The sequence below is a fragment of the Hemicordylus capensis genome, chromosome 5, assembly GCF_027244095.1.
Source record: "Hemicordylus capensis ecotype Gifberg chromosome 5, rHemCap1.1.pri, whole genome shotgun sequence".
Lineage (NCBI taxonomy): Eukaryota > Metazoa > Chordata > Lepidosauria > Squamata > Cordylidae > Hemicordylus > Hemicordylus capensis.
This window is the reverse complement of record NC_069661.1, coordinates 1,069,655-1,097,175: the sequence shown is the minus strand read 5'-3', so window position 1 is coordinate 1,097,175 and position 27,521 is coordinate 1,069,655. Positions and strand designations below refer to the sequence as shown.

Sequence of the window (27,521 nt, the reverse complement as noted above, 5' to 3'; positions counted from 1 at the left end):
GCGCAGGCGCAGCAGCGCCCCTGAGGCCGCAGGCGGCCCCGGCGTGGGCGTGACCCTCTGCGGGTCGCACTCGGAGCAGACCCGCCCTCGCTTCTTCGGCGCCCGCTATTATTAATTATTATTATTTTATTATTATTTTACATTTCTATCCCGCTCTTCCTCCAAGGAGCCCAGAGCGGTGTACTACATACTTAAGTTTCTCCTCTATGGAGAAACTCCTCCGCTATGGGCCAGAAGCCCCGTAGTAAGCTGCCCGTGTACACTTTTATTAATACATTCACACGCGTCCCTTGAGCACACGGCATGGATGCATGCCACGTGTCTGGATCGTATCGGAATGCGTTGCATTGGTCTTTTGTGTACTTTCCATACTTTTGTAGCTCCGTGCGGTTGGCATGTATTTGTATAGCGCTGTGCGCGCACGTCGTGCAAAGCGCTACAGTCCGAACGCGGCGGGGGGGGCGGCGGAGAGCGTGGAGGGCGAGCCCCGCCGCCGCCGCCCTGCGCCTCCACCCCGGGCTTCCGCGAGTGAGTCGCTCTCTGTTGCAGCAACGGAGCGAATCGGGCCGTCCTGACGTGATGGGGGGAGAGACGGGGCCGCCCAGAGAAGGCGCGGCTTGCTCACCCTGCGCTCCGCCTGGCTGGCCTCCGCCCCGCCGGCCCTTTCCGGGGCTTCCCTCCTCCTCCTCCTCCAGCACCCGAGCAGGAAGCGGCGGCTGGTGGGGCCCCCACCCAGACAGCGCCCCAGTGAACTTGTGTATAAACCGCGGTAAGGGGGCTCCGGAACGGGGGAGGGGGGCGCGCCTCTGCTCCCAGCCGCTTCCTCACCTCGTGGGGAGACGGAAGGGTTGGCTGCTGCCGGGCCTTCCCGAGGAGGAGGGCGAGGGCGAAGGGCTGTCTGCTCCGCCGCCTCCGGACTCCCGGCTCGGCTCAGCCACGCCGCGACGGCCACCGGGCGCTGCCAAGAGCTGCTTCGCGCCGAAGGAGCAGGCCAGGGAGAGGTGGAGGAGGCTCAGCTGAGCTGCCTCTGCTCCCCGGAGCTCCCCTTGCTCCTTGCTCCCCGTCCCCCACCGCGCTGCTTGCAGGCTGGCCACTCGTCAGGCAGAGCTGCGTGGTTAACCGCGCAGCTCTACCCGATGAATAGCCAGGCTGGCGGGCCGCCAGGCTGGCCATTCATCGGGTGTGGCGGGGCAGGAGGAGCAAATTCCTGCCTCCGCTCCCTCCCTCCCTCCCTCCCGCTGCCCACAGTTGGTTGCCACCTATCCAAGACTGGCCTGGAGCCTCCCGGAATGGGCCTCCATCACCAGGTGGCTCTTGAAAGCAAGCCCGAGGAGATCCGAAGGGCGGGGTGGGGGGGATTTCCTTCCCGGGTGGCTGCAGCCCTAGAATGCAATCCCACCCGCCCCCCAGCAGGCCCGAGCACCTCCCCCTCCATGTCAAGTCACCTAGGGAGGGATCCAGCTCTGCTCCTGACCCTTCTCCTCTCTGCGCGACAGAAGTCGCAGCAGCAAAACATCGTCGTGCTTCTCCAGTGTTTCCTAAGGCTAAGAGGCACTTCTTGTTCTTTCAAGGAATCTGGGCTCACTCTCCTCCTCCTCCTCCTCCTCCTCCTCCTCCTCCTCCTCGGCTTCTTTATCATGTGTGAGCACAAAAGTCGGGCCATTTGCTTGGGGGTTTTCCCTTCCGGTGTGTTGCAGATGCAGTTCTCGCCACAACCATCCCAGGGGCGGCGGATTCCCTCCCCTTTGCTCTCCCAGTTTATACACAAGTCCACAAGAAGAGCCAAGAGCCAAGGGCAGGCCCAGGGGTGACTCATCCCCCCCCCCCGCCGCCACACCCAGCCCCAGCATTCATGAGAGCTGCACTGCCTGCAGGCCGGCTGTTCATCAGGTCGGCAGCGCACTTCGGGAGGGTGCATTTTCCCCTCTCCCCAGCCCCCCCCCCCCCGCCGCTGGTGCTCCTTCTTTCCGAAGTCCAGCAGGGTGGCAGCGCACCTCCTTGCTGCCCCGTCGCCCCCTTGACCAGATACAACCGGAAGTATCCGATGCACCTGCGCCCACCGCCACAGGCCTGTGCACATCGCAACCGCCATGCGCGCGTGCAGGCACGTTGGATACTTCTGGCAGTATGTGGGCAAGGGGGCAGCCGGGAGGTGCGCTGCCGCCCTGATGAACTTTGGAAAGGAGGAGTGCCCGTGGGGGGAGGGGGCAGCTCACCTAGGCAGCACCCCCGCCACCATCGAAGCGGTTGCCTTTTGGACCGGTTCGGAGGCCCATGAAGGGTCTCCCGACTGCTTCCCCGCACATCCCTCATGCTGGGGCGGAGAGAGAGTGGCGAGGAGCCAGCGGAGTTGCGGCTGGGCCCCCTCCGGGAGGAGCTGCTCCTCCTGCTTTGCACGAAGCCACCTGGCTGGCTGGCTGGCCTGTGGGATGCCCGGAGGCCGCCTCCGGGCGGAAGAGCCGCAGGTCTCCCCTCCCGCCCTTGACATCTCTGGCGCTTCCCTCCGCAGGAGCCCCATGCCCAAGAGGAGGTCTGTGCTGCCCCTGCAGAGGCTCTGCCTGGAGAATGTGGCTGAGCACATGCAGCCCATCTGGGCCAAGGACTACACCGACCGCTACCTGGACGAGTACCATTTCCGCTTCCTCATGGGGCCCTTCAGCGAGCTGGGTGAGCGGCAGAGGAGGGAGGGGGGAGCCGGAGCAGGAGGAACGGAACCCCCCCCCGCGCGTGCACCCAGGTCGCAGCCGCACAGAGGCCACCGGGAGGTGTGGCTGGGCACGTGGCAGAGCAGCCACCGAGTCGCTCAGCACCTCGCCCTGCAGGCAACTCCAGCAAGTGCCGAAGTAAAGATCACGCAGGCGCCCGTTCTGCCGCGCGTCCGCTGCCGCTGCGTGCGTGCTCCGCGTGTGACGTCAGCAGAGCACATGCGCGGCGGCGGGTGCGCACGCGCGGCAGAACGGGCGCCTGTGTGATCTTTACTTCGGCACTTGCAGGCTAACGACGGGGCCAGGGGCGGCAGGGAGGAAGCCTGCCGCCCCAGAATCTTTGTCTAAAACCACAGCACCGGAGGGGGAAGAGCGGCGGGGGGTGGGGGGTAAGTACCACCCCCCCCGCCCTTAAAGCTACAACCCTCCTCCATGCCAAACCGCCGGACCAGCTCAGAACCGGACCGGTTCGGAGGCCTCCAGCATGGTCTCCGAACCGGTTCAGGCACATCCCTGATTCTCGGTGCAGGCTGACCTCGGAGGGACACTCCAGACCTGCTGTGGTTGGCCACTGTGGGCACCAGCAGGCTCCTCTGGCTGGTCGGCCCTGCTGCCCCCCTCCATGGATTGCCACGGCGGCACCCTTCCCTCCACTCCCCGAAAAGCATCTGCTGGGGGTGAGGAGAGGAGCAGGCAGGGGAGCCAGAGAAAAGGGGCTCCTCACCCCATCCTCCAGTTCCCCAGCTTGGAGCTGGAGGCCAGGAGGAGAGAGCATCCTCTTCTGGACACACCCCACTGCCCGTCCAGACAAGCAGCTTTCAAGAGGCAGTGCAGGGAAGGAAGCCCTTGCGGGGGGAGGGAGCCCCTCCACGGGGCCCGGCAGCTGCTCTGGGGGCCCGGCTTGGTCCCGAGGCAGCAGCGCTTCGCTGTCCGGTTGGGGCCCTCCTTTAACCCCCACAGCTCTCGGCTCCCGGCCCTCAGAGCAGGACGCGTCCCTAATAAGGCTGCCCGCCCCGCCAAGCTTTGAGTTCCACCAGGGGCCTTTTTCTCCCCTGCCCAGCTGGCTGCCTGGTCCAGGAGTTGCTCCAGCTAATGGGGAAGAGCCGGCGGCTGACGCGTGCCATGCTGCACTTGCTCCTCGTGCCGCACCTGACGGAGCTGAGCCTGCGCACCTGCCCGAAGCTGGTCAGCCAGGCCATCGCCCGGATCATCACCGTGCGCTGCAAGGTCAGGGCCGTGTGTGCTGGGAGGGGGCTCTCCGAGATGGGGCTCCCTTCCCTCTGGCGCCTGGGCCTGCCCTGCTCGTCTTCGTTCTCTGTGTGCAGCACCCTCACCCTAATCTAAAGGGGGCAGGTGGGCTGATGGCGGGGCGGGGGCAGCTCCACAGCCCCTTCCGCCCGCCCGCCCACTCCACCCTCTGTGGGGCAATAAGGTGTTGGAGTCAAACACTGGATGGCGGCAAGGAGAAAAATCTGCGGGGGAACCGTGAGGAGAGGCAGCTCAGAGCTCGCCTTTGGGGCAGAATCTGGTGGGCATCAAGCGGAGAGCAGTGGAGCTGGCAGCCACCCCACCCCCACCCCCCTAGATACATTCCACCCACACCCAGCCCTCCTTTTTCCTCCTTTCCTGTCCCTCTGAAAGGACCTTCAATAGTGACACGCTTCAGAGCAGGAGGCGAGGGCAGGAGCTTTGTGGCACCTGGCAGAGGAAGGGTGGTCTCCAAAGAAAGCTGGTCATGACTGCAGACCCCTGAAGTCAGTGAGACAAGTTACAAGCCAGGAATCCTAGCGACGCAGCAGCCCTGCTGGCCATCTCGTCCAGGCCCCTGCTCAGGGCAGGAAATCTAGAGTTACAGCAGCCCCAGGAGAGGGCTGTCCAGCCTCTGCTTGAAGGCACCCCCCCTACCCAGCCCCCATCAGGCAGCTGGTGGTGAAGAAGCTTCTCCTAATGTTCAGCCAAAATCTGCCCTCTGGGGCAACCAAGAGAAGTCTCTGCCCTCCTCTGTGTGGCAGCCTCTCTTCTCTTCTCCAGGCTAGACGTGGCTGGTTTCCTTTCCTCACAGTGCTTGTTTTTCAGATCCTTGACCATCTTTGGTGCCCTCTGTCATGGTCTGGTCTCAACCAGCCCTGTACACTTAAACTTCACCGCTGCCACTAAGTAGACTTTTATATGTTTTTCTGTGTCTACTGAATCAGCCTTCCAAAGCTGTTGCAATCAAAGTTAAGTAGGTTGGAAGGGCTGCTGAGTGTGGGATGGGGACAACAGACAGAGGCTATCGTGTGTTAACTTCAAAAGAAGATAATTTTTACTTTAAAATAGTTCCGTGCAAAACAGTAGTTCTTTTGGGAAAATGTAGTACAAAAACAGCAACCATATGAGCACAAGGAACAAATAAAATGTGAGGAAAATTAGCTGCACCTAATACTGTGCCTTTACCTAGAGTCCTTACCAGGAGTTTTCTTATAAGCACCTCTAATCTGCTTCTGCAGTAAGCTTGGCTTTCCCCCTTGCTCAGCTTCAGGTCTGGCTCTTCCTTTCCAGTACTGGAGGCTCAACTCCAGACTGGTCCTTCAGGTGATTCAGTTCTCAGGAGAGTTATCAGCCTAAGACTCCCAGTGATTTCTCAGTTCTAATTTCAGCAGCTCTTCTCAGCTCTTCTCTCCTGGCTCTCCAAGACCCCATCTCCAACTCTTCAGCTTATCAGTTCTTCAGCTCTCCAGCTTTTCATCTTCAACTGCAACTCTGACTAACTCTCTGCTGCAGGCAGGCCTCCTTTTATTCTACCCCACCCCTCCAGATCTCTATAAACCAGCCAATCAGGAAACTCAAGTTTCCCCCATTATTTCAAAACATACCCAGTCAAATCAAGCCCCCTCTTCCCTCCCAAACCAAACTGTAGAACAGGAGCTGTGAACCTGTGATCCCTGCACAGCCATTTAACACTGACCATAGGGATTCAGCAATGACATATGCAGTCTAGCCATCTGTAACACGGAGAGAGGAGCTACAGCCTCCTTCCTTCACACCCGCCTTTGAACCCATTCCAGTTTGTCTATATCCTTCTTAAAATGTTGCACCCAGGACTGGACAGGGTACTTGACTTGTGTGGAATAAAATGGAACTACAGTATTACTTTTTGTGAGTTGGAAACTATACTTAGGTTAATGCTGCTTCAATTCACATTAGTCTTTTCTGCAGTTAGAACATAAAGTAAAGTTGTGCCCTCGAGTCGGTGTCGACTCCTGGTGCCCACAGAGCCCTGTGGTTGTCTTTGGTAGAATACAGGAGGGGTTGACCATTGCCTCCTCCCTCACAGTATGAGCTGATGCCTTTCAGCACCTTCCTATATCGCTGTTGCCCGATATAGGTGTTTCCCATATTCTGGGAAACATAGCAGTGGGAATTCGAACCATCAACCTCTTGCTTGCTAGGCAGGTCATTTTCCCGCTGTGCCATTAGGTGGCTAGCTAGAACATACTGCTGAGTTATTTTCTGCTTGTGCTCAACTGTAATCTCAAGATCCTTTTCACATGCACAACTGCCAGGTTGGGTATCCATGTCCGATACCTGTGCATTTTTTACTTTCCTGAGTACTGAACTTTTGCATGTCTCTCTCTGAATTTCACTGTTGGTTTCCTCCAGGAGTGGCTCATCCTAATGATCCGGTGGTGCGGGGTCCACAAAGGAGGCACAGCTGCCTCTGCTTCCTGGAGCTCTGTTTGCTCCCGCCACAGCCTTAATGAGAGCTGTGCTGCCTGCAGGCTGGCCATTCATCCGGTGGAGCTGTGTGGTTAATCCTGCACCGAAGCCATTGATAAAATGTTGAGGAGCACAAAGCCCGATGGCACCTCACTCGAGTCCTCCCTCCTGCTTGATGGAGTAATTGATTGAAGCCATACGCTTTCTGAGTACAGTTTTCCAGCCTGTTGTTAGCATCTAGCCCACATCTGACCAGTGTGCTAAGCAAAGTATCAATGGCAAACTGACAGATGCTCTGGTGAAATCAGGGCAAATTATGTACACAGCATTGGTACAAAGGACTATGCTGGTAGTCCAATCAACAAGTGAGATAAGATTAACCTGGCAGGGTTTCTTCTTCAGAAATCCATGCCGGCTTCTACGAATCACTACCTGGTTAGCAGGCTGCTTACAGACTGACTGCTTGATGGTCTCCTTCCAGGACCTTCCCTGGTCTCGGAGTCAGCCTGGCCGGTTGGGAGTTTCCCCGGCCATCTCTATTATTGTATTTATTTGTATGGTTTTAGCTGCCTTTTGTCCTGGGACCCCAAGGTGTGATGCACAGTATCAGAGTTCATAAAAGCTTTATTAAAAATAAAATAAAATAGAAGCAGCCAATAAAAACATGTTCAGGAAAACAATCAGCCCCCACAAACCCAGATCTTCACTGCCCCAAAGCCCTAATGAACAGGAAGGTGGTGTTGTTTTTTGAAAGCCTGAGGGTGTTTCTAGAATGCACATTTGAAATTATTTTACAATTTCTATCCCTCTCAGCGTCCCTTTATTTCGCTGCCACCAGTTAAAGTCTGTATATGATCAGAGAGGATTTCAGAAACTAAGTAAGCAGACGCCTTCTGCTGAGGTGGCGCCGTGTCGTAGGCATCGGGGTACAGGTACTTGCAGTTACTCACAGATCCTTTCAAGGGGAATACAATAGAAGTTTATTAATTATAAGTTCTGATGTTAGCTTAGTTCTCTACTTAGATAGTTGGGTAGTTTCCTTGATTGGTTTCAGAGTCTTTTCACACACTCCTGGCATATACAACTTTCATAAGCATCTTTTCTCTTCACAGTTCACATCAGAGGACAACACTGTCCACCAGCCCTTTCCCTCGGCTTTCGCTCAGACTCATGTACACAGTGAACCTTCAGTTCCAGTTGCTGACTTCAGCCACTGAACTCTTAACTGCTTTCTAACTGAACATGGCCAACTTGGTGGTTCTTCTTCTAAGCCTCGGCTGCGGGACTTTTCTCAGCTAGTGTGGGCTTCAATCCCTTCTTTCCCAGTTATCATGCCAAGCCCAAATAACCATAGAGCACGATACATTCTTTAAACCGACCTCATCTTATCACAGCGGCCAAAATCTTATTTCCCCTTTACTTATGACCAGTTTACATCCCATTAATTTCTCCGGGGCTTCTCTGGACTTTTTCCCTTAGGAAAAGGCCCAGATTGTGGCATGTAGGGCTGGAACACTGGTCAGATATTGTCGGTTGGCTGTCTGTTATTTGACAGGGGATTGGCTGTCCCATGAAGCCAAGAACGCCATTTCCAGCGTCGTTGTCGGCTTCTCTATTTCACCATGGTGCCCTTGGCTAGCAAGGGCAGGAGCACTGGCTGGCCCTGCAATGGTCAGGGTAGTCTGTACAGCTCCTCCCACTGGTGACCTGCTAGAACTGCAGGCCTCTTCAGACAGGGACACCATCCATCCTGGAGGGCAGAGGTCTCTGCTTAGGGCCGCCATCTTGCTTGCTACCACAGAAGCCAAGTCTGGCCTCCACGCCAGCTCTCTGCCCTCCTTGGGAGGGAGGGATTGGATTCAGGCCTGGAAAACTCTTGACATGAAGGGACCAGCTGAAGTACCTTTGGTCTGATCAAGTTAATGCTTTTTAATCATGTACCCAAGACTGAACCAGCCCAATATTTATGCCTGACCCTTAGCAGCGTGAGACTTTAGACCAGAGCCCGCCATCCTTTAAGATGCCACAAGAGTTTTTGTGGGCTGGGAGGAGGAGGAGGGGCAGTTTTGTTTCCCCCTCAGACTGCGCCAAGTTTCTGGCCTAACACTTTATGAACACGATGAGCAGGGAGCCCTGTGGTCAGCGAGCATGGCCTCACACCCAGATTGCTCAGCTTGTGGCAGCAGACAAAGGTCACCATGGCCGGGGCCAAAAGGGCCCATGGGGCAAAGAGGAATGTAGGAAGCAAGCCCTGAAGGATGGCGACCTGTGGACATGCCCTGCCCTGGCCAGCACGTAGAGACCCATCCCAAATCAACTCTGTGTTTGCTCATTGACTTTCTCTCCCTCTCTCTCTCTTTCCTGGGGCAGAATCTGTCTTTCCTGGACCTCCAGGGCTGCAGCCGGGTCCCAACAACTGCTCTAGTGGACCTGCTGGAGGGCTTGCCATGCCTGACAAAGCTGGACCTGTCAGAGACTCAGTGTGACACTCACGTGTTGTCTGCGGTGGGCTCTTGCTGCAGGCGGCTTCGCGAACTGGACATCTCGGAATGCAAGAGGCTGTCCCCGGCCTCCCTCCTCCACCTGGCCTATGACCCCACCGTGGGCTCCTTCTGCTGCCCGATGCTGCGGGTGCTCTCGGTTGATGGGCTGGAGCCCGGAGCCCACAGCCAGGACCTGGTTTTGGCCTTGGCCTTTCTGCTGCTGGCGTTGCCTAGCCTGAAGCTCTTGGCCCACGATCTGGTCGCAAAGGCAGTGTGTCTGATCCATAACCAGCAGTTCAGCAGTGCCCGGGTTGCACCGGGGTTTCCCTCCCTGGAGGAGCTGGTGCGCTGCAGGCCGGCCACCCCCGGGGCAGAGGAGGGCTCCGGGCTCAAGCTGCCCCTCGAGCAAATATCTGTGGTGTGGGAGCCCTTCATGCCCACACTCTGTGCGGTGTGCCCACACCTAGTGGAGGTGACTGTGTTCCTTGGGGACGGGCCCGGCTTGGGCCAGGCCTTCCTGTCCTGGAAGCACCTCGCCCACCTCACGGTGAACTGCACGGAGAGGCGGGACCTGCGGGAGCTCCTGCCGGTGGTTGGCAGCCTGGGGCCGCAGCTGCAGTCGCTTTCCCTGGGGGGCTTCTCCCTGGAGGACGAGCTCTCCTTCCACACCCTCCTGGGCCAGTGCCCGGGCCTCCGGAATTTCAGCGCCTCCCTCTTCTCCCCGGTGGGGCGGGGCCTCAACAGGGGGGAGCCAGAGGCCGAGGACTGGGGCTTGTGGCTCACCGTGCCGGAGTTCTCCCAGCTCCGCACCTTCAGCCTGCTCCTCAGTGGCATTGACCAGCCGCTGCCTTCCCGACACACGGCGGTGTTGAGAGCCAGCCTTCGGTCCCTGCTCCGGCATTCCCCCTGCCTGGAAAGCCTGGATCTCGTCGCCCTGCCGTTCTCCCTGGATGGGGTGTTGCAGGAGGTCCTGGAGCCCCCTGGCACTGCCCTGGCACGCCTCCGGGAGCTCTCGCTGGCCCAAGGCAAAGTGTCCAGTCCCACCATCCACCGGCTCTTGTCCTCGGACAATCAGCTGAGCTACCTCAACCTGGACGGCTGCCCAGACATCACACAGAGGGACTATGACAAGCTCCTCGGGCGCGTCAGCAGGGAGGGCCTTGAGCTGCACATTGTGTGGGCGTGAGCAGCCCCCCCCCCGGAACGGCAGCGTCCCTTGCTGTGAAGCAGCCTCTTGTGCAGAGGCCTAGGCAGTGGGCCCCATGGTGCCGTTTTCCCCCCTGAGGTGCATGTGGACCAGAATACAGGGACGGTGGGATGCCGGGTGGGGTGGGGTCCTTGCAAGTACATATGAAGGGGGGGGTTGCATGTTGGATCGTGACCTCCCAACACGCTGTCCAAAGCCAGAGCCTTCCCCTTCGGCGAGAAGCTCTGATCAAGCCCCACTGAGAAGAACCAGAGGGGCTCTCCCATGGAAGCTGTGGGCAGGCTGAAGCTCCCAGTACAGGCCAAACCCCTTGCCTGTGGCACAGATTCCGTGCCTTGAGGGCTGCTTTCCCTGCACAAAGCGACTGGGGTCTGTGGCCTCGCGGGCATATCCCCCTGGCTCCAGGTGTTGCTGCTTAGAGAGATCAGAGTCGGACCGGGCCCAGAGAGAAGGCAGATGTGAGTGGAGCCTGGCAGGTGCTGCTGGGGTGTGGGGAGAGCCTCGGTCCAAGACCCACAACCTCTGGAGGGAGCGATGGTGCTGGCTGGGCTGGGTTTTGAAGAGTCTGTATAGTTTGCTAGCAGCTTTATAAGGGCCAGCTGAAAGGCTGCCAAGAAGTCTTTGAAATAAACGGTTGTTTATTCTGCAAGCACCACTTGGATTTCCAGAAGGACTCTGGGTAGAATTGGGGAGGGGGGAGGGAAACTTGCAAGGTGCATTGGTGGCCCCCGGCCTCCGACCCCACAGGGCCCTGGTCAGCCCCTCTGTGGCCTCTTCTCTAACCCTGGGGGAGAACCATTCCACCTCCTCTGCCCTCAACAGGCCCGGAACGGAGGTGCCCCGTGTGAACCAAGGGCTCAGAGTCTCTTCCCTGCTGCCAGGCCAGTTCCAGCCTGAGTCGCTCTGGTGCTTCTCCCTGAACCTCCTCTCCAGCAAAGTGATGTCAAGGCAAACCTCCCTGGTGTCTGGTCTGGTCTACAAGGAGATAAATCATGGCAAGGGTCAAAAATGCCAACACCTGGTACCAGTTGTAGCCAAAGGCAAGTTTCCTGCCCAACTTCCGTTATGGCAAAGCAAAGTTAGGAGGGTGAAAGGGGCTGTGTGTGGGCTTGCGTTCGGTCCCTGGTCGAAGGAGGCCTTCCTGCCCTGTCCGTTGTCCAGTCTCTGGCCTGAGCGCTGAGCATTGGCTCTTCCAAAGGACTCCCTTCCTGCTGGGCTGGCTCGGGACCTCTGCAGCGAGTCGTTTCACCTTCTGTTCCGCCAGAGCTTCGTTTCCATCTCGTCCCCGCCCCGGGTGTTTCTGGGCGTGACTCAGTGCCTGGCTTCTACAGGTGGACTCATGTGCCCCCCTTTGAGCCAAGGACACCAGGAGGGCCCAGTGAGTGCGGGGAGACCGCCAGCCTACACGTGCTTCTGGGCATCTCTCTGTCCACTGTCAGTTCTGGCTTCTCTTGAAGGGAGCCTTTAAATCCCCAGCTCACTGCCTCCAGGGCTGTGGTCTGAACACCTCCGAGCAGAGCAGGGCTATTTGTAGCCTACGAATAGCCATTCCAAAGGGTGTGTGCAAAATATCAAGGAATACAGAGTGTGGCTGAGGGGAAGTGGGGGTCGGTGGTGGTGACCACAAGCCAATGGGTTTGGCCAGCACCCAAGCCTGCATCTGTGGGCCTCTCTCGGATGGTGTGCTTAGCAGCAGACCCAGCCCCCACTGAGCCAAAGGGTCTGCGTCTCACTCTGGTAGAGCCAGCCTACTGGGGGTGTCCCCCACCACCAGGAACAAGGCTGCATCTTTGCTTAGCCGTCCACTCTGATCTCCCGGAAGTCCAGCAGCGACTTGTCCTCATGAGCCGGGGGGGGGTGGCGTTGTGGGGAAAAACCTCTAGAATCTAGCCTTCCTGTTTGATTCAGCCACTGGCTTTCATCCTCCTGTCATGGATAGGGAATGCGGCGTCTTGCCAGAACCAAAGAGGATTAGGCCAAATTCTTGCAGATATACTTGCTGTCTAACTGAAAGGAGTCAAACAACAAGGGTGCGTTGCTCAAAAAAGCTTTTATTTCATGTCATGAAAGGCACGAGTACCATCAGAGAGCATCTGGCTGATACTGCACGCCCGAGCCATACAGGTGGCTCATTTTTATAGGTCTCAAACATACAAGCACATCAACAAAGCGATTAATACACGGTATTAGTTATTAAACTTACATATTCCAGAGGTGCCACCTAGAGCCTGAGAAGATGAGTTACTACCTGGCTTTTATGACAACTTTAATCCCTGTAGGATCTCTTCGTACCAGCAAGACCCTCTTTCTGCTGACTGAGGAGTTCAGCTAATGGCCGGTGTTTGACCGCTCCTGGCACCTGCTGTCTCTGGGGGGCTTCTCAACCCACGTTCTTGAGAGGGGGCCTCCCGCTCTTGACTTTGGCCTCTGTTACCAAGAGGCTTCTCAACTCTGAGCAACCTGCTGGCTCTATACTCCATTAGGGATATGAACCAGACGTTCCTGAATTATGCCTTGATACACACTTTCATACACTTATTTGTAGGCCTGGATGAAAGAATTGGTGATCAGTGGCCAGACGAGGCACGGGTGGGTCTGGCTCCCGACCACCTGGCTGCATCTGTTTCCTGCCCCCCCCCATGAATGTGTTTGTGGAGCCACCCAACGATGAATGGGGCAGGATGGGAGAGGCAAGCATGTGTGGTGGGGCGGGGGGAGCCAGAGGCACCTGTGCCTCCTTCGGATGAGCCGCCTCCTCCGCTGAAGTCTCCCGCAGCTGTTGGTCTGGACAAACTGCAGCTGGCAATCCACATGCTCTTGCCCGACTGCCTTTTAGAACACAAAACAACGCCGTGGGGTGGCTGGTCTGGAGCACTGTTGTAGGCAGGGGTGGGGGTGCCGGTGAAATGCCCCTGCTTGCACCTGGGGGCTGGGGGGGCTGCCCGTGAGGAAGAACCACAGGGGTGCCCCCCCCACCAGGAGCCGGCCAACTCTCAGCAAAGGGGGGGGGCTGCAGGAAGAGGGTGAGGCCAGTTCTGTGCAGCAAGGCCAGGGCAAGCCGCCAGAGGACGGGAGACCAGCGGCCCCAGTGGCGGGAGGCAGACATGAGGAGCACCGCCTCTGTGTGCTGGAAGAAGCCGGCCTTTCCCTTCTCCTGGAACACTCCCTGTGACATTCAGGGAGCCCAAGGCCACCCCACCCCGAAACCAACAGCACCATGCGGGGGTGTGTGTGTAGATTGACAGCAGCAAAACACAGCAGAGTTCAGCAGCCGCTTCCTCCGTGGGGCAGCCCCAGCCTGGCTGGTCTGGGACTGCTGTTGGAAAGCAGCCAGCCGCTCTGAACTCTGCAAGGGCTTGTTTGGCCCCTGTGCTGTAGGGGTTTCCCCCCTTGTAAGCAAAGCTTTGTTCTTTGAACCCAGATCTGGACTCTACCCTGCCATGAAGCCCTAAAATGTCTCTGCAGTCCTCCCCCCCCCCGCTGCGCCCCCCCACACACACACACATAACGGCAGTCCAAGCTTTCTTTATTTGGCCAAGACGCCCATCACAAGCAGAGAGCAGCCAACACCCAGGAGTCCAGGGCTGTGGCTGCATCTTAGCGGGCAGTCCCTTCCCCGGCCCTTCGCATCTCTTTGCATGCAGCATTGAGATCATCCATGGGTGGGTGTTGGGGGGAAGCCAGCTGTCCCTTCCAGACCCATAGCACTGTGGGTCTCAGCAAGGCAGGTGCTCCTCCTGGAACACGTGAGGAGCCCAAACCCAGCCCTTGGGGACACCAAGGGAAGGAATTGCCTCCCCCGGCAGGGGAGCCTGGCGGGAGACCCTCTTGGACAGCTGCTGGGCTACCCAGGTGGCAGCGCTGGCCAGACCCTCCCAGAAGCCTGGAGGGAGACGGCAAAGCCGGAGGGCTGGTGGTAGCAGCAGAGGAGCGACCTGCTGAGCCCTTGGCACTGAGAGGACGGCTGGGAGGAAGAGCCGGGGCGGGGGGGGCCTGTCTCACCAATCCCTTCCACCATCACCAAGGCCCGTCAGCTGCGCGGAGGCATCCCAGAGTTGGCGGCCAAGGGCCGGATCCTGTGCTGAGGCTGCAGGCGGCCTGAGGCTGCAGTCGCTGTCAACGTACTTGCCGGTGATGCCGTGGGCCTCCTGGGAGACTGCGCAGTAGAGTGTGCTGGCCGCGCCCTGCCTCGGCGTCTAGGAGGGCAGAAGCAGAAGGTCAAAGGGGTGGCCGCAGCCTTCCCTGGGTCTTTCCTGCTCGGTGGCCTCCCTGCAGGGCAGGGGGTTGCCGGGCGGGGGGGCAAGGTGGCCAAGGCCTTCTGCCCTTCCCACAGGGCACTGCTGGGTGGCCACGGGCACCTCGGGGGGTCCCTTCACAGAGTGCCCTGCTGCTAGCTGGGCCAAGAGGCGCCTTTCCAAGGTGGGGGAGAGCAACGGGCCCCGTCCCTGCAGAGATGGCGGCTGCTGCTGCCTCCCTCCCGGGGGGGGGGGTCGGGTCCATTTGGACTGGGGTAGGGGGGCATCTTCTCTGTGATGCAAACGGCTTTGAGAACCTTTGCTGGAAAGCCGTGTAGGAAGATGTCTCCCAGCGACAGAAGGCTGAGCAGTCTGCCCCCGGGGGGGCTGATCCCCACCCCCCACCCCGCGGCTTCAGCTCTGGTCCCCAGGGCGCCCGAGAGCCGGGCTCCAAGGGAAGAGGCCTCCGAGGACCCGTGCTGCCTGGGAGCAGGCCCAAGCAGAGCAGAGCATCCCCAGCCCGGCCGCTGAGCATCCGGCAGGCGCTGTGGCAGCCGTGCTGCTGGGGTCCTGAAGCGGCCTCTGGAGGGAGGGTGGCGCAGAAAGGTGGGTGGGTGGGCAAGAGGGGCATGGGAGGGAGAATGGGACGGGGGGGCCTGAGGGCCAGGCAAGAAGAAATGGGCCCCGCTGCCAAGCTCACCAGCCTCTGGCTGTCTCTCTCGGGGCCGCCTGCTGGAGACAGGCCAGATGCCAAGGGGTCGGCCGGCCGCTGGCCCCCTCCAGGCAGGGCTGGCCAAGGGAGGGCTGGGGGCCAACCCCTCAGGGGCCAGGAATGTTCCCTCTTGGGGAGGGGGGCCTGGGTGGGAGAAGGCAGAGGCCCTCCCCGCCTGCCCAGCAATGCCCTCCAGAGCCTCCTGCAACAGGACGGGGGACTCGGGGAGGCTCCTTTGCCAAGAAGGGGTTGGGGGGAGGCCCCCCAGCTCTCTGGAGGTGAATGGGGTGGAGGGGCTGGGCCTCCAAGAGCGAGGAGGAGGAGGAGGAGCCTGCCCTACCCCCCCCCATTCACGGAGGATGGGTCAGAGCAGCCACTGGCCGCTCCCCCCCTCCAGGTAAGCTGGAGAAGGGTAGAGTGTCGGGTGGGGAGAGGCACGGAGGCCCCAGCAACCCGCCAAGGAGGAGAGGCTTCCCCATCCGAAGGGGGCCTTGGGGCCTGGCTGGCTTCTCCAGAGAGTGGAGCGGGGGGCACGAAGAGATCCCCCATCCTGCTGCACGATCTGCCCCTGCTTTCCCGTTCCCTGCGCCCGTCTTCGTGGCCACTTGGCAACTGTTTTGAATGGCTGCACACTGCCTAGGGCTGCTCCACCAGGCCCCTCCTAGCAGCGCCCGGCCTCCTCGGGCCCTGGAGCGCCAGGCCCTGACCCGCCTCACCTTCAGGAAGGGGCCGCAGAGGGCGAAGAGCAGGCGGACCCACCAGCTGAAGTGGCGCATGATCCCCGTCCTAACGATGCCTGGATTGGAAGCCATGACGGACACGCCTGCAAGAGGAGGGGCCGGCCGGCCGTGGGTCACGGGGCAGGGCACGGAGGCGGCAGCTGCCAGCTTCCTTGGGGCAAGGGGGTGCTGCTTGGGTCGCCCGCGGCGGCCAGGTCAGAGACCCATGGGAAGCCTGGGCGTCTCTCCATCCCCAAGGGAGATTCCAAGTGGGCCTCTCCATCAGGTCGGCTGAACTCTGGCACCCCGGCAAGGGCCGGGCACAGCTCCTCCGAGGCGCCTCTGTCTCCCTGCAGGCTGGCCCTTTGCCAAGCAGAGCTGAGCAATGGGGCAGAGGGGAGGAGGTCCACTCCCAGTGTGTGCCCAGCATGCCCAGGCCTCTGCCCCTTGGTTGCCCCTGCCTGCAACCAGCCCACTTCCCTTCCTCGCTGCTGCTGCTGCTGCTGCTGCTGCTGCTGCTCTCTGAATGCTTTCGGCCAGGCTGGGGTCTCCTCAGGAGGAGGGAAGGAAGAGGCCCGCTGGTGGCCTCGCTAGGGAAGCCATGGCCAGGTGTGCTGCGGCTGTCTCTTGCCCGGCCGCTCCTAGCCGGAGCCCCTGCTTGGCAGGCTCACTCCTCCGCAGCCCAAGGACTGGGGGCAGCAGCCTCGTCCCGCCTGGGTCAGAGCAGGCCTGTAGGCCCCAAGGCAGGGGAGAGAAGTGCTTGCAAGGGGCTCCCCGCCCCTTTCCCCTCCAGTGGGGCAGTTCTGCCCAGAGCCCAGGGATGGCAGCAAGAAGAGAGGCGCGCTCACCTGTTCCCTGCAGCCTCCGGGCCAGCTCCACGGTGAAGGTCATGTTCATGAGCTTGGTGCTAGAGTAGGCCTGGTCAAAGTTTGTCTGCTCCTCCCCAGTCAAGAGCTTGATGTTCACTTCCCCAACACGGTGCCGGAAGGAGGAGACGTTCACAATGCGAGCAGGGGCAGAGGCCTTCATGAGATCTGGGGGAGGCAGTGGGGCAGGCTGGCACGGCGAGCCAGGCAGAGGGAGGCCAAGAAGCAGCCACACCCACCCCATCGACCCCCCAGAGGAGTCGGGGCCAGGCTCCCCCCTCGCTCCCCCTGCAGGCAGAGCTGGGATCCTCCAGCTCCCCGTCTCCACCCAGAGGCTGACATCCCATGCAACTCTTAGGAAGGAGGGGGGGTTTCACAGTCACGGTCCCCCCCCCGCCCTGCCTGCTGCAGCCCCGACACTTTCTCCAGAGCAAAGATCGTTGCCCCACTTCTGGTTCTGTTCCACTCCCCTGAAGCTGCTGGATGTGACCCAAGCACCTCCATGGAGAGAGTCAGCCTTGCTTGGCCTCCGTCTCCGGGGAGGCCCACCCTGAGGACGGGGTCCAAATCCTGGCACTCCAGCCATGGCATTTGTGGGGGGGGGGGAGAGGGTTGGCCTTACCCAGCAACAGGTTGGTGAGAAGGAAGGGGCCCAAGAAGTTGGTGGCAAAGAGCAGTTCCAGGCCTTCTGGGGTGACTCTGTGCGGCAAGCCTGGAGAAGGAGACCAACAGGGAGGAGAGCTGCCGGGCGTTGCTTCCAAGGAAAGGCTCCCCATGCAAGAGGACAGGCTGGGAGGCCCCTGTGCCTGAGCACACCCAGCCCTGGGCGCTGAAGCTGGTCTCCTGGCAGCAAGCAGGACTTGTCCCCTTAGCTAAGCAGGGTCTGCCCTGGTTGCATATGAAAGGGAGACTTTTTCATTGGCATACGAAAAAGGCCAATTCCATGCTAGGGATCATTAGGAAGGGGACTGAAAATAAAACGGCTAATATTATAATGCCCTCATACAAAACAATGGTGCGGCCACACTTGGAGTACTTCGTACAATTCTGGTCACCACATCTTTAAAAGGACATTGTAGAACTGGAAAAGGACAGAAGAGGGCAAGCAAGATGATCAGGGGCCTGGAGCACCTTTCTTAGGAGGCAAGACTACAACACCTGGGGCCTTTTAGTTTAGACAAAAGACGACTGCGGGCAGACATGATAGAGGTCTATCAGGGGCGTAGTAAGGTTGGAGTGGGCCCAGAGACAAAATTTTAAAATACCCCCCCTGAAGCTCAGCTCATGAAGTAAAGAAATCTTAAATGAGGCTGAATAGTGGTAACATATATATCCTATGAGCCACAATAGAACATCATCCTACATTATTTTTAAAAAGGTTTTGTAAATTGTGGGCGATGCAAGTCATTGAATGGTCCTCGGGAAAGACCTGCTGTTCTGGTAGCTCCAGGTCTGAACACTCACATCAGTTTCGGAGGATGAATGCAACGGAAGGAAGCCCCGGAGGCTGTGCGGCTGGGGGAGTCAGCCATGTGACTTGCCTCTGGGGGGGCCCCCAAGGCAGTGGGCCCCCAGACAATTGTCTCCTCTTGCTCTATTATAGTTACACCCCTGAGGTCTATAAAATCATGCATGGTGTGGAGAAAGTGGCTAGAGAGAAATTCTTCTCCCTCTCACATAACACTAGAAGCAGGGGTCATCCCATGAAATGGATTGCCAGGAAATCTAGGACAAACCAACGGAAGTACTTTTTCACATAATGCATAATCAGCTGGTGGAACTCTCTGCCACGAGATGTGGTGACAGTCAACAACCCCCTTTAAGAGGAGTTTGGATAACTTCATGGAGGTCTATCATCGTATACTAGTCGGAGGGCTATGGGCCACCTCCAGCCTCCAAGGCAGGATGCCTCTGAGTACCAGTTGCAGGGGAGTCACAGCAGGAGAGAGGGCACGCACTCAACTCCTGCCTGTGGCTTCCAGCAGCATCTGGTGGGCCACTGTGTGAAACAAGATGCTGGACTGGATGGGCCTCCTAGGGCCTGATCCAGCAGGGCTGTCCTTACGTAGACTAGAAGTGTGAGCACTGGAAAAGATTCCCCTCAGGGGATGGAGCCGCTCTGGGAAGAGCAGACGGTTCCAAGTTCCTTCCCTGGCCTGGAAGCATCTCCAAGATAAGGCTGAGAGAGACTCCTGCCTTCAACCTTGGAGAAGCTGCTGCCAGTCTGTGCAGATGATACTGTGCGAGATGCACCAAGGGTCTGACTCAGCATATGGCAGCTTCCTCTGCTGCACCGTGTGTGTGTGTCCCTCTAGTGCACAGAAGTGGCAGCAAGAAAGAAAAGTCTGCTCTGACCTTGGGGCTGGAGACCATCATCCTGTGGGCAGCGTGCCGAGTGGGGCCGGCTTGTGAAAAGCTGCCCAGAGAGTCCCAGCTCCCCGTCTCCCCAGCCCGATCTTCTGCCTCCTCCCGGCCCCTTGCAGACCATCATTACCTGTGGCTCCCGCATTATTGACCAGGATGTCCAGCCGTCTCTCCTCCTCGAGAAGCTGCCTGGCAAAATCACGCACCGATGCCATGGAGCTGGTGTCCACAATGCGCAGGTGCACATTGGCGTTCCCGGTGGCCCTGCGGATCTCCTCGAGTGCAGCCTGTCCTCGCTCTCTGCTGCGACAGGCCAAGAGGGTGCGGGCGTTCCTGCTGGCCAAGTCCAGGGCCACACACTTGCCGATCCCTGCAAGGAGGCCAGCGGCCACGGGGTGGGTGAGAAGAGCAGCCTTGGTGGCCCAGAGGCATGCCCCTCCTTCCTCCAGGCCCCAGCCTTGCCACAGCTGCCCCTACAGTCAGACCCCCGCAGGGCTTTTCACCCACAGGGAGCCCTGGAGGACCTGGCAGCTTCCGGGTTGCAGACGTGGCTGCACAGTAGGCCTGGTCTGTCCCCAGCACAGGCGTTGTGGGATCTCCTTGGCTAGGACCCAGCTGTGACCTGGCAGCCAGACCTGTCTCTGTTCAAAGCCTGGACTTCCCACCTGGGTCCTCCTGTCCTGTCAGGTCCTGGTACCTTATTATTATTATGTTTACATTTATATCCTGCTCTTCCTCCAAGGAGCCCAGAGCAGTGTACTACATACTTGAATTTCTCCTCACAACAACCCTGTGAAGTAGGTTAGGCTGAGAGAGAAGTGACTGGCCCAGAGTCACCCAGCTAGTCTCATGGCTGAAGGGGGATTTGAACTCAGGTCTTCCTGGTCCTAGTCCAGCACTCTAACCACTACACCACGCTACACCACGAGTACCCAGAATGTTGGGGGCAATATGCTAAAATCATTGTAAACCACTTAGAGAGCTCCGGCTATAGAGCGGTATATAAATGTAAGTGCTAGTGCTATTGCTATGTAAATGTTAGTCAAAGGTCCTGAAAACCATCACCATGCAAAGCATCTCGGCAGGCCCACCCAGAGAGCCGTGCCACTGGCTTAGCATCACCTACAGTACAAGCCACCTAATGGCGCAGCGGGGAAGTTACTTCCCTAGGAAGCAAGAGGTTGCTGGTTCGAATCTCTGCTGGTATGTTTCCCAGACTATGGGAAGCACCTATGTTGGGCAGCAGCAGAGGCGTAGCTATAATTGAGCGAAAGGGTTCAAAGAACACGGGCCCCCAGCAACATCCCTCCCCATTTTCTTCATTATCTCCCTCACTTTGGAGGGATTATCTCCCTCACCAGAGAGAGGGGTGAACACGGGCCCCCTCTCCCCTAGCAGTGATATAGGAAGGTGCTGAAAGGCATCATCTCACACTGTGTTGGAGGAGGCAATGGTCAACCCCTCCTGTATTCTACCAAAGACACCTCAGGGCTCTGTGGGTGCCAGGCGTCGACATTGACTCAATGGCACACTTTACCTTTACCTTTACAGTACCTGCCTGCCTCTGAGGAGCAAGGCAAGACGCCTTGGGGCAATTCCAGGGTAAGTGGTATTGTGTCCCCTACTCCCACATTACTAGTGAATGTCTTATTTATTATTATTATTATTATTATTATTAATTTGATTTCTATACCGCCCTTCCAAAAATGGCTCAGGGCGGTTTACATAGACAAATAACAAACAAATAAGAGGGCTCCCTGTCTCCAAAGGGCTCACATTCTAAAAAGAAACATAAGACATAAGAGCCCCTGGTGGCGCAGTGGTAAAACTGCCGCCCTGTAACCAGAAGTTTGCAAGTTCGATCCTGACCAGGGGCTCAAGGTTGACTCAGCCTTCCATCCTTCCGAGGTCGGTAAAATGAGTACCCAGAATGTTGGGGGCAATATGCTAAATCATTGTAAACCGCTTAGAGAGCTTCCAGCTATAGAGCGGTATATAAATGTAAGTGCTATTGCTATTGCTAAGACACACACCAGCAACAGTCACTGGCGGTACTGTGCTGGGGGTGGAGAGGGCCAGTTACTCTCCCCCTGCTAAATAAAGAGAATCACCAGGTTAAAAGGTGCCTCTTTGCCCAGTTAGCAGGGGTCTTAGCCAGTTAAAGATCCCAGGAGGGCCCCAGCCCTGGCCCTCCCCATCCCAGGGCTGCTCAGTTTACTCAGAGCATGAGCAGAAAAGGCCAGCATGGCCAGAGTTCCAGCCAGCGTTTCCAGCTCCGAGAAGGAGAGGCAGTTGTATCTCCCAGGCTCCTTAGGAAGAGTCACCCCTGAAGTCAGGCCAGGCCAGGCCAGGCCAGGGGAAACCGAAGAGGGGCTCAAGTCCTAGCAGCAGCAGCAGCAGCAACACACAGGCGGCTCCCTGGGAGGAGCCAGCCCCAGCCCCACCCCCCAACCCCCACCCCCGCCGGCCAGCCTGGATAAGGCCTGGTGTGCTGGGATTGGCCCTGCCCCAGGTCAGCTGACCGGCATAGCAGGCAAAGTGGCACCACTGAAGCCATCAGAGCCTGTGAGCAGAGCAAAGCAGGAGTAGCGCGGGAGGGAAGGGTCCGGATACGGAGCCCTCGTTCCAGAGCTTCGCCCTCAGTGATCAAGACTTGACGTCGTCTTTGCCTCGAAAAGGTCCTGAGCTCAAGCAGGTCGCTGTTGTAAATCTGTTGGCACGGCTGACCCAACAGGATTTACGATCCTTCCAGCTCCACTTCTGCGAGTCAAGATGGAAATTCTATAGATAAAAGTAGCAGCTTAGCTGCAGGAACCGAAGCGAAAAGAGAGTCTCAAAGATAAAGTAGTAGAAGCCAAAATAAAGTCCCCTGAAACCAAACCAGGTACTGCCCTCTAGGATGGCTGAAATAAAGGAGCAAGGGAGGAACAGAACAAGGACAGGCTGAAACAAGAAAGGTTGAACAATTAAAGTACGAGGAACACAGTCTGTGGAATGCAACATTGCTGACTGTACTGTCTCAGGAACAGCGTCTGCTTGATATATGGCTCGAGATAAGCGGCAGCCAGCATTTCTGTTCCCTCTCCTGCGAAATCTTACACCTGCGAGTCTCACACTGAGCCTTTCTCTTGAGACATCTTCTTAACTCAGGTGAAATCCCAGCTTCCTCCTGATCAGTCTCCTCATTCCTCATCTCTGCCAGATTCCCCTGTCTGCTGCCGTTCCACTTCGGCTTCAGAGTCTGTTCTCACAGCCAAGTCCTCCTGCTGTGCTTCTGAGCCTGCTCTCCCAATCTAGTCCTCCTGTTCCTCCTCTGACTCTTCTGACTCAGAGGTCTGAGCCATGACAGTAGCCCAGAGGTGCTCCTAAGTATTTTGGAGACTGGACCTAAAGGCCTTTGGAGCCCCCCCCCGCCCCCCCCGCACGCGCATCCCCTGAAAATTAAGCATCATCATGCTTGGCCAGGCGACCACACCACCAGGGACAGACCAAAGAGGATTGGCGGGGAGGGGCAGGTGTGTGGAGGCCCTGGACGTTGGCCCCCAAGTCTAGGGGTCAGAGCGCCTCTGAGTCAGGCAAAGTGAAGAATTTAATTCTTCATCAGATTTTCAGGCAGCTCGTCATTTAGTGAGATGCATATGTTATTGAGATGCGGCCAACCCAAGTCCAGACTTTCCCACTGGATCCGTGTTTCCCAAACAAGGAAATCATGTCCCCTTTCTGAATTCATTAGATCCTCTGACCACCTCCTCCGCGGCAAGGCCAGCACCCCTGTTACTGCTGTATCCCACTGCCTAGGTGGCTCTTAGGTCTTAAGTTGCAGTTCACAAAACAAAAGCTTGCATTGTGAAGTCTGCACGTGCCCAGGAGCCATGCAGCCTGGTCTCAGCTAACAACAAAGCTAAACTAACACTCAAGTAACATGCTGGAAACAGCAACTTCAAGAGTCCCTCCCCTCACCTACAGTAACTCTCTCCTTTAGCTGAGAGGGTTTGTTTAGAGGGAATAAACTATATTTATAAGATTGTAACCTCTAGCGTTAACTATATAACGCTCTAGCGTTAACTATATAACGCTAGCTAGAGGTTACAATCTTCCTCTTGGAGATAGGCAGTGTATCTCAGGGCTGGCAACCCTATGCTGGAGAAATGGGAGGCCTTTTTGAAAACCACAGGCACTGAAGGCAGCTAACAGCAAAAACAAAAACATCACCAACTGCAACACAATACAACAAAAACAAAACAAAACAATGACAGCAGCAAAAAAACCAACACCCCATAACAATTCAAAAACCAGAAGCAGCAAACTCCGCAAGAACAGCATAATAGAAATGCTCATATCAACCCTCTCTTGATCAGAGGCGTATCTAGGGAAAATAGCGCCTAGGGCAAGCCCTGAAATTGCGCCCCCTGTCCAAGCATCTGACACCCATCTTTCAGATAACTTTACCATAATATCAGCTGAAAAATACAAGTCAGGCTCGTTAATCTTTTAATCTTTCAAAAACTATTTTAGCAGTGGACTTAGCCAGACCAAAAAATGCTGGAAAACTACAAATTTCAGTATGCTGGGGCTCATGAAATACCCCAATACTATGTGGAGGTGTACTTGGAAAACTAAACGGAAGTGCCTGTCTAATTCTCTGCTATGCATTGTAGCATCACCATTACATAAGTTTTAAAAATAAATGGAGAATTTGGCTTTTCCCAGATACTCTGAAAATAATTAAAGGATATGCAGAGTAAACTGTGTCACTGCTTGGAATATATTCTAGTCTTTCAGAAAGACAGTTAAAATGAGAGAAAGAGAGCAAGAAACTCCCAGTGGGCCTTAATATTAAGGATTTCACACTGATTCAAAGACAAACTCACCATTAATAGCCATATTAGCAAGACATCACATTTAACTCACTTATCACAAGAAGCAAAGTAAGAGCAAATGAATACAATCCTAGCTCATAAGCATCAGCTCAGTATTCACAAGCCCTGATTCTCTGTACATAGTGCCAATCTGAATATGTGTACAGTGACTTATATTATATATTATTATTTTCTTACCTGTAGCCCCTTCGGAGGGCTTCCTAAAGGCTGGGGTTTTTGTTTTTTTGCAAAGGTTCCTCCTCCCCCCACTGGCCTCTAGGGCCTCGCAGGGATCATTTGAGCATGTGCAGTGGCCAGTTTAAAAAATCTTTTTTAAAATGGCCACTGAAAACAAAATGGCCACCACGCATGCTCAAATGCCCTCTGCAAGGCCTGGCAAGACCTAGGGCCTCACAGAGGCCATTTGAGCATGCACAGCAGCCATTTTTTTTAAAATTAATTTTACAAAATGGCGCCCCCCTTTCAAGTGGCGCCCAGGGCACGTGCCCTCCCTGCCCTACCCCTAGATACGCCCCTGCTCTTGATTTATTGGATTGGGGGGGGAGGACAGAGACCTGTGCAATCAACTGGTACTTACTGTAGGAATGGATTTCAGTGATACCTGAAGACCTCTTTTAAAAAATCTTAAAATGTCTAAATCACCCTTTCAGCCGCAAGGGGCCCAGGACAACCTCCAGCAAGAATAATTAGCGGTTTCCTCCAGTCAAACTGACCCTGAACATTCCCTGGTGTGAGTGCCACAGCTAAGGAGATTGCCATTAATTCGGAAGTAAGCATCATTCAGTAGGCCGCAGTAGCTTCATTTTCAAAGCAGTAAAGCATTACCATTGCCTTGATGGTGTGAAAATCAAAGTACATGACAAGCCTGCAAGGAGGAGCAAACTTATATGGATGGGTTGTATGGCCAGAATTTCACACGGCGGGGATGGAAAATGGGATCCAGAATTCGTGGTCTGTGTTAGCTCTCAAGCCAGCCTGATTGATCCGCATGATGAATAGTGAGCAGGGGCTTGTCTCTCTCTCTCTCTCTCTCTCGCTGAGCTGCTGCTGCTGCTGCTGCTGCTTTGTAGGTCTGTTTCTACAGCTATATTTGTAGTTTCGATCTCCATCTATAATCAATTACTACAGAACAACTGGAAACGGATCCTGTGCAGCTTGGCTCCACTACACTCCCTAAATCCAATGCACTTGAGGCTTACTTAGGTTTGCAGCTCAAAAGGAATAATTACGTATCAATATTTAATTAAACAATTTGAACACGGACCCCCCACCCCGCGTCCAACCCCTACCCAGTGGCCACCGCCCCCGAAAGCAGCAGCAGCCCGAGGGGAGCAGAGCAGAGGCCGGGCTGCCCTCCTTCGGCTCCCTCCCCGGCCGAGCCTGCTTGCCTGCTGCTGCCCGAGCGGCAGGACCCCCGTGGGTGGCACCACGTGCCCAGCCAGCGCAGGAGGCTCCTCTCTGCCCAGCAGCAGCGCCCCCCATTCCGAGCCGAGAAGGCGGCGGTGGCAGCAGCAGCAGCAGCGGAGCCAGGCTGGCCGCCGACCAGAAGGGACGCTGGCTCTGCGCAGCGCGGCAACAGCCCCCCGCGGGCGGCTCAGGCCGGCCGTCCTGTGCCCTCTGCTCCTGGCCAGGCTCGGGGTCCAGCCTCCCCACCACCCACCCAGGGCCCGCCCCCCATGGCTCCCCCCGGTCTTCCCCAGCGAGCGTTCAGGCTGCCAGTCCCAGCCGCCCGGCAGGATAGGCCGCGCACGCGGGGGGGCCACCCAGCGCCTGGCCCAGAGGAGCCCAGCCTGGGCTCTTCTCCGAGGCTCGCCCCCAGCCGAGCAGGATTGCCCCTGCAGCGGGCTGGAACGGGCTCTGCTGCCCTGATGGAGAGGCAGGCCTGGCAGACCCGGCGGAGGCGGCGAGTGCTCTCCCGAGCAACAGCTGGGCTGGCGGCTGGCCCTGCCGAAGGGAGAGGGCGCGGGCCGAGCCGTCCAGGCCACAGGCAGACTCACCACTGCTGGCTCCAGTGACCACCGCTGTCTTGCCACTCAGGTCCACCCGGCAGGTGCGGGGCTCCCAGGCCTGCCTTCTCCTCAGCCAGCAGAGCGCCATGGCCAGGACCAGGGAAGAGACAAACCAGCAGGGCTGGGCCAGCAGCGCAAGCACCTCCATGGCAGGCACTGGCAGCCTAGCTCTGTGTGCTGCAGGTGTCACCTTCCCCACAGTGGCTTCTGATCAGGCCAGCCCCTCGGGCGCCTCCCTGGCTCGCAGAGGGTGCCAAGATTTGCTTGTGTGCACGCAGCTGGGGCAGAGTCCAGCTCCAACAGGAAGCAGCACTGCTCCTCCGGAGCAGAAGGCAAGCCTGTCCACATGTGGGAAGCCAGCAGAGATGGCCAGTGACTGTAGGCACCTTCAGCCCTTTGCAGTTCAATCCTCGCATAAGTTTCACTGTTTCCGCCATTCGTTGGCTCCGAGGCATCAGTTAGCCTAGAATTTAGCAATCCCATGACATGCCAGTAACATGGGTGTGTTCACATGCCATCCTAGAAGGCCCAGTTAAAGTGTAGAAAAGCAACAGCTGCCAAGTCTATGCAACAAATTTGGAAATCTCATTGCTGCTGAAGAAGCCAGGTGGTAAACTCCACCCTAACAGCTTGACAGCAAATGTTCCATCACGAGGATTGCCTGGAGCTGAATCTTGCAGACTTGGGACACACTCCATGACTTGTTGCCAGAGCGAGGCGGGGAGGAGGACAGCATGTGCCGCTCATCGGTGCCACATTTCCCCGCGTGGGCCCGGGGGTGCCACTCTGCCAGTGCTCTCGAGTCTTGACCCCGGCGCAGCATGGCGGGTAGGGCTCCTCCTCCCACCCGCCTTGAGCCTCATCCAGGGGGCTCCTTTGAGCAAGGGCTCTAGCCCCTGGGGTCACGGATAGCAGAATTAAACACAAAACCCCAACCTTCCCTTTTCATTCTGGCCTGGAAAACGAGGAGCACCTCACCTGTAACCTTTCCACCTGAAACGTCCTGCATGTGTTTTTCAAGTTGTTTTGCTGATGTAGTCGCTACCTAGTTGCTCTCTGCTCCTCAAATATAATGCTTCATGAAGGAATCAATCTCTGCATGAAAGGGCTTGATCCTGCACTCAAGCGAGAGCAACAACAGAGCACAGGAAACACCTCACCGAGATGCTGGCTGATGTCCTGGCTGTGACTGACAATGCACCACCAAACTGTGCGACTGCCAAAGGGTGGCACAGCTGCACGACAGAAGAGGCACCTGGGGAAGGGTGCTGTTGCTTCCGTCCTCTTGCACAAAAGGAGCCCTCGGCACAAAGGAGGCCTGCTGCAGCTTGCGCAGCCATTGGGCCAGCATGCTTTGGGGAGCACAACACTGATCTGGAGCACAAGATCCTGAAGGAGGGCCGTGCCAGTGGCCAGGGCAACCTCCTTCTGCAAGCACTTTGTTAGCCAGGATGCAGCCAGCCCGTTCTCTGTTCAGGAAAGGATGGGATGCTGCTGGCATATTTCCCTAGCTGAGACTTTGCTGGGCCACAAGGCACTTTGGGGGCTGTATGCACCCCAAGGGGAAATTAGCTGGCCTTCTGACTGCTGAACTGGACTCTGGACAGTGGCTGTGGGCGAGATTCTGAATGAAGGACAAAGC

General features: G+C 57.2%; 2 protein-coding genes across 3 annotated transcripts; one reads left to right on the top strand and one right to left on the bottom strand.

Annotated features, from left to right (window-relative positions):
- The first annotated feature begins 469 nt into the window (after positions 1 to 469).
- LOC128326851 (uncharacterized) lies at positions 470 to 10,746 on the top strand. The gene is made up of 4 exons (XM_053254582.1): positions 470 to 528; positions 2,510 to 2,667; positions 3,766 to 3,932; positions 8,775 to 10,746. The coding sequence occupies exons 2-4, from the start codon at positions 2,517 to 2,519 to the stop codon at positions 10,071 to 10,073; spliced, it is 1,617 nt and encodes a 538-aa protein (XP_053110557.1). The 5' UTR covers positions 470 to 528; positions 2,510 to 2,516; the 3' UTR covers positions 10,074 to 10,746.
- A 1,379-nt stretch (positions 10,747 to 12,125) lies between these two features.
- LOC128326858 (retinol dehydrogenase 11-like) lies at positions 12,126 to 27,476 on the bottom strand. 2 transcript variants are annotated; one of them, XM_053254601.1, is made up of 6 exons: positions 25,868 to 27,476; positions 19,121 to 19,360; positions 17,249 to 17,338; positions 16,609 to 16,794; positions 15,758 to 15,864; positions 12,126 to 14,290 (listed from the first exon to the last, which is right to left on the bottom strand). In XM_053254601.1, the coding sequence occupies exons 1-6, from the start codon at positions 26,025 to 26,027 to the stop codon at positions 14,093 to 14,095; spliced, it is 981 nt and encodes a 326-aa protein (XP_053110576.1). In that variant the 5' UTR covers positions 26,028 to 27,476; the 3' UTR covers positions 12,126 to 14,092. The 2 variants fall into 2 exon arrangements, with proteins under 2 accessions (XP_053110576.1, XP_053110577.1); XM_053254602.1 differs by having other exon boundaries at positions 26,858 to 27,476.
- Between the last annotated feature and the right edge of the window lie 45 nt (positions 27,477 to 27,521).

What these genes read in the sequence shown, in the direction of transcription:
- LOC128326851 (XM_053254582.1), top strand. Translation starts at nt 2,517, where the DNA reads ATGCCCAAGAGGAGGTCTGTGCTGCCCCTGCAGAGGCTCTGCCTGGAG. An exon ending in GGGGCCCTTCAGCGAGCTGG is followed by an intron (nt 2,668 to 3,765) that starts GTGAGCGGCAGA and finishes TCCCCTGCCCAG; the next exon opens with CTGGCTGCCTGGTCCAGGAG. An exon ending in TCATCACCGTGCGCTGCAAG is followed by an intron (nt 3,933 to 8,774) that starts GTCAGGGCCGTG and finishes TTCCTGGGGCAG; the next exon opens with AATCTGTCTTTCCTGGACCT.
- LOC128326858 (XM_053254601.1), bottom strand. Translation starts at nt 26,027, where the DNA reads ATGGAGGTGCTTGCGCTGCTGGCCCAGCCCTGCTGGTTTGTCTCTTCC. An exon ending in GGTCACTGGAGCCAGCAGTG is followed by an intron (nt 19,361 to 25,867) that starts GTGAGTCTGCCT and finishes GCCTCCTTGCAG; the next exon opens with GGATCGGCAAGTGTGTGGCC. An exon ending in CAATAATGCGGGAGCCACAG is followed by an intron (nt 17,339 to 19,120) that starts GTAATGATGGTC and finishes CTCCTTCTCCAG; the next exon opens with GCTTGCCGCACAGAGTCACC.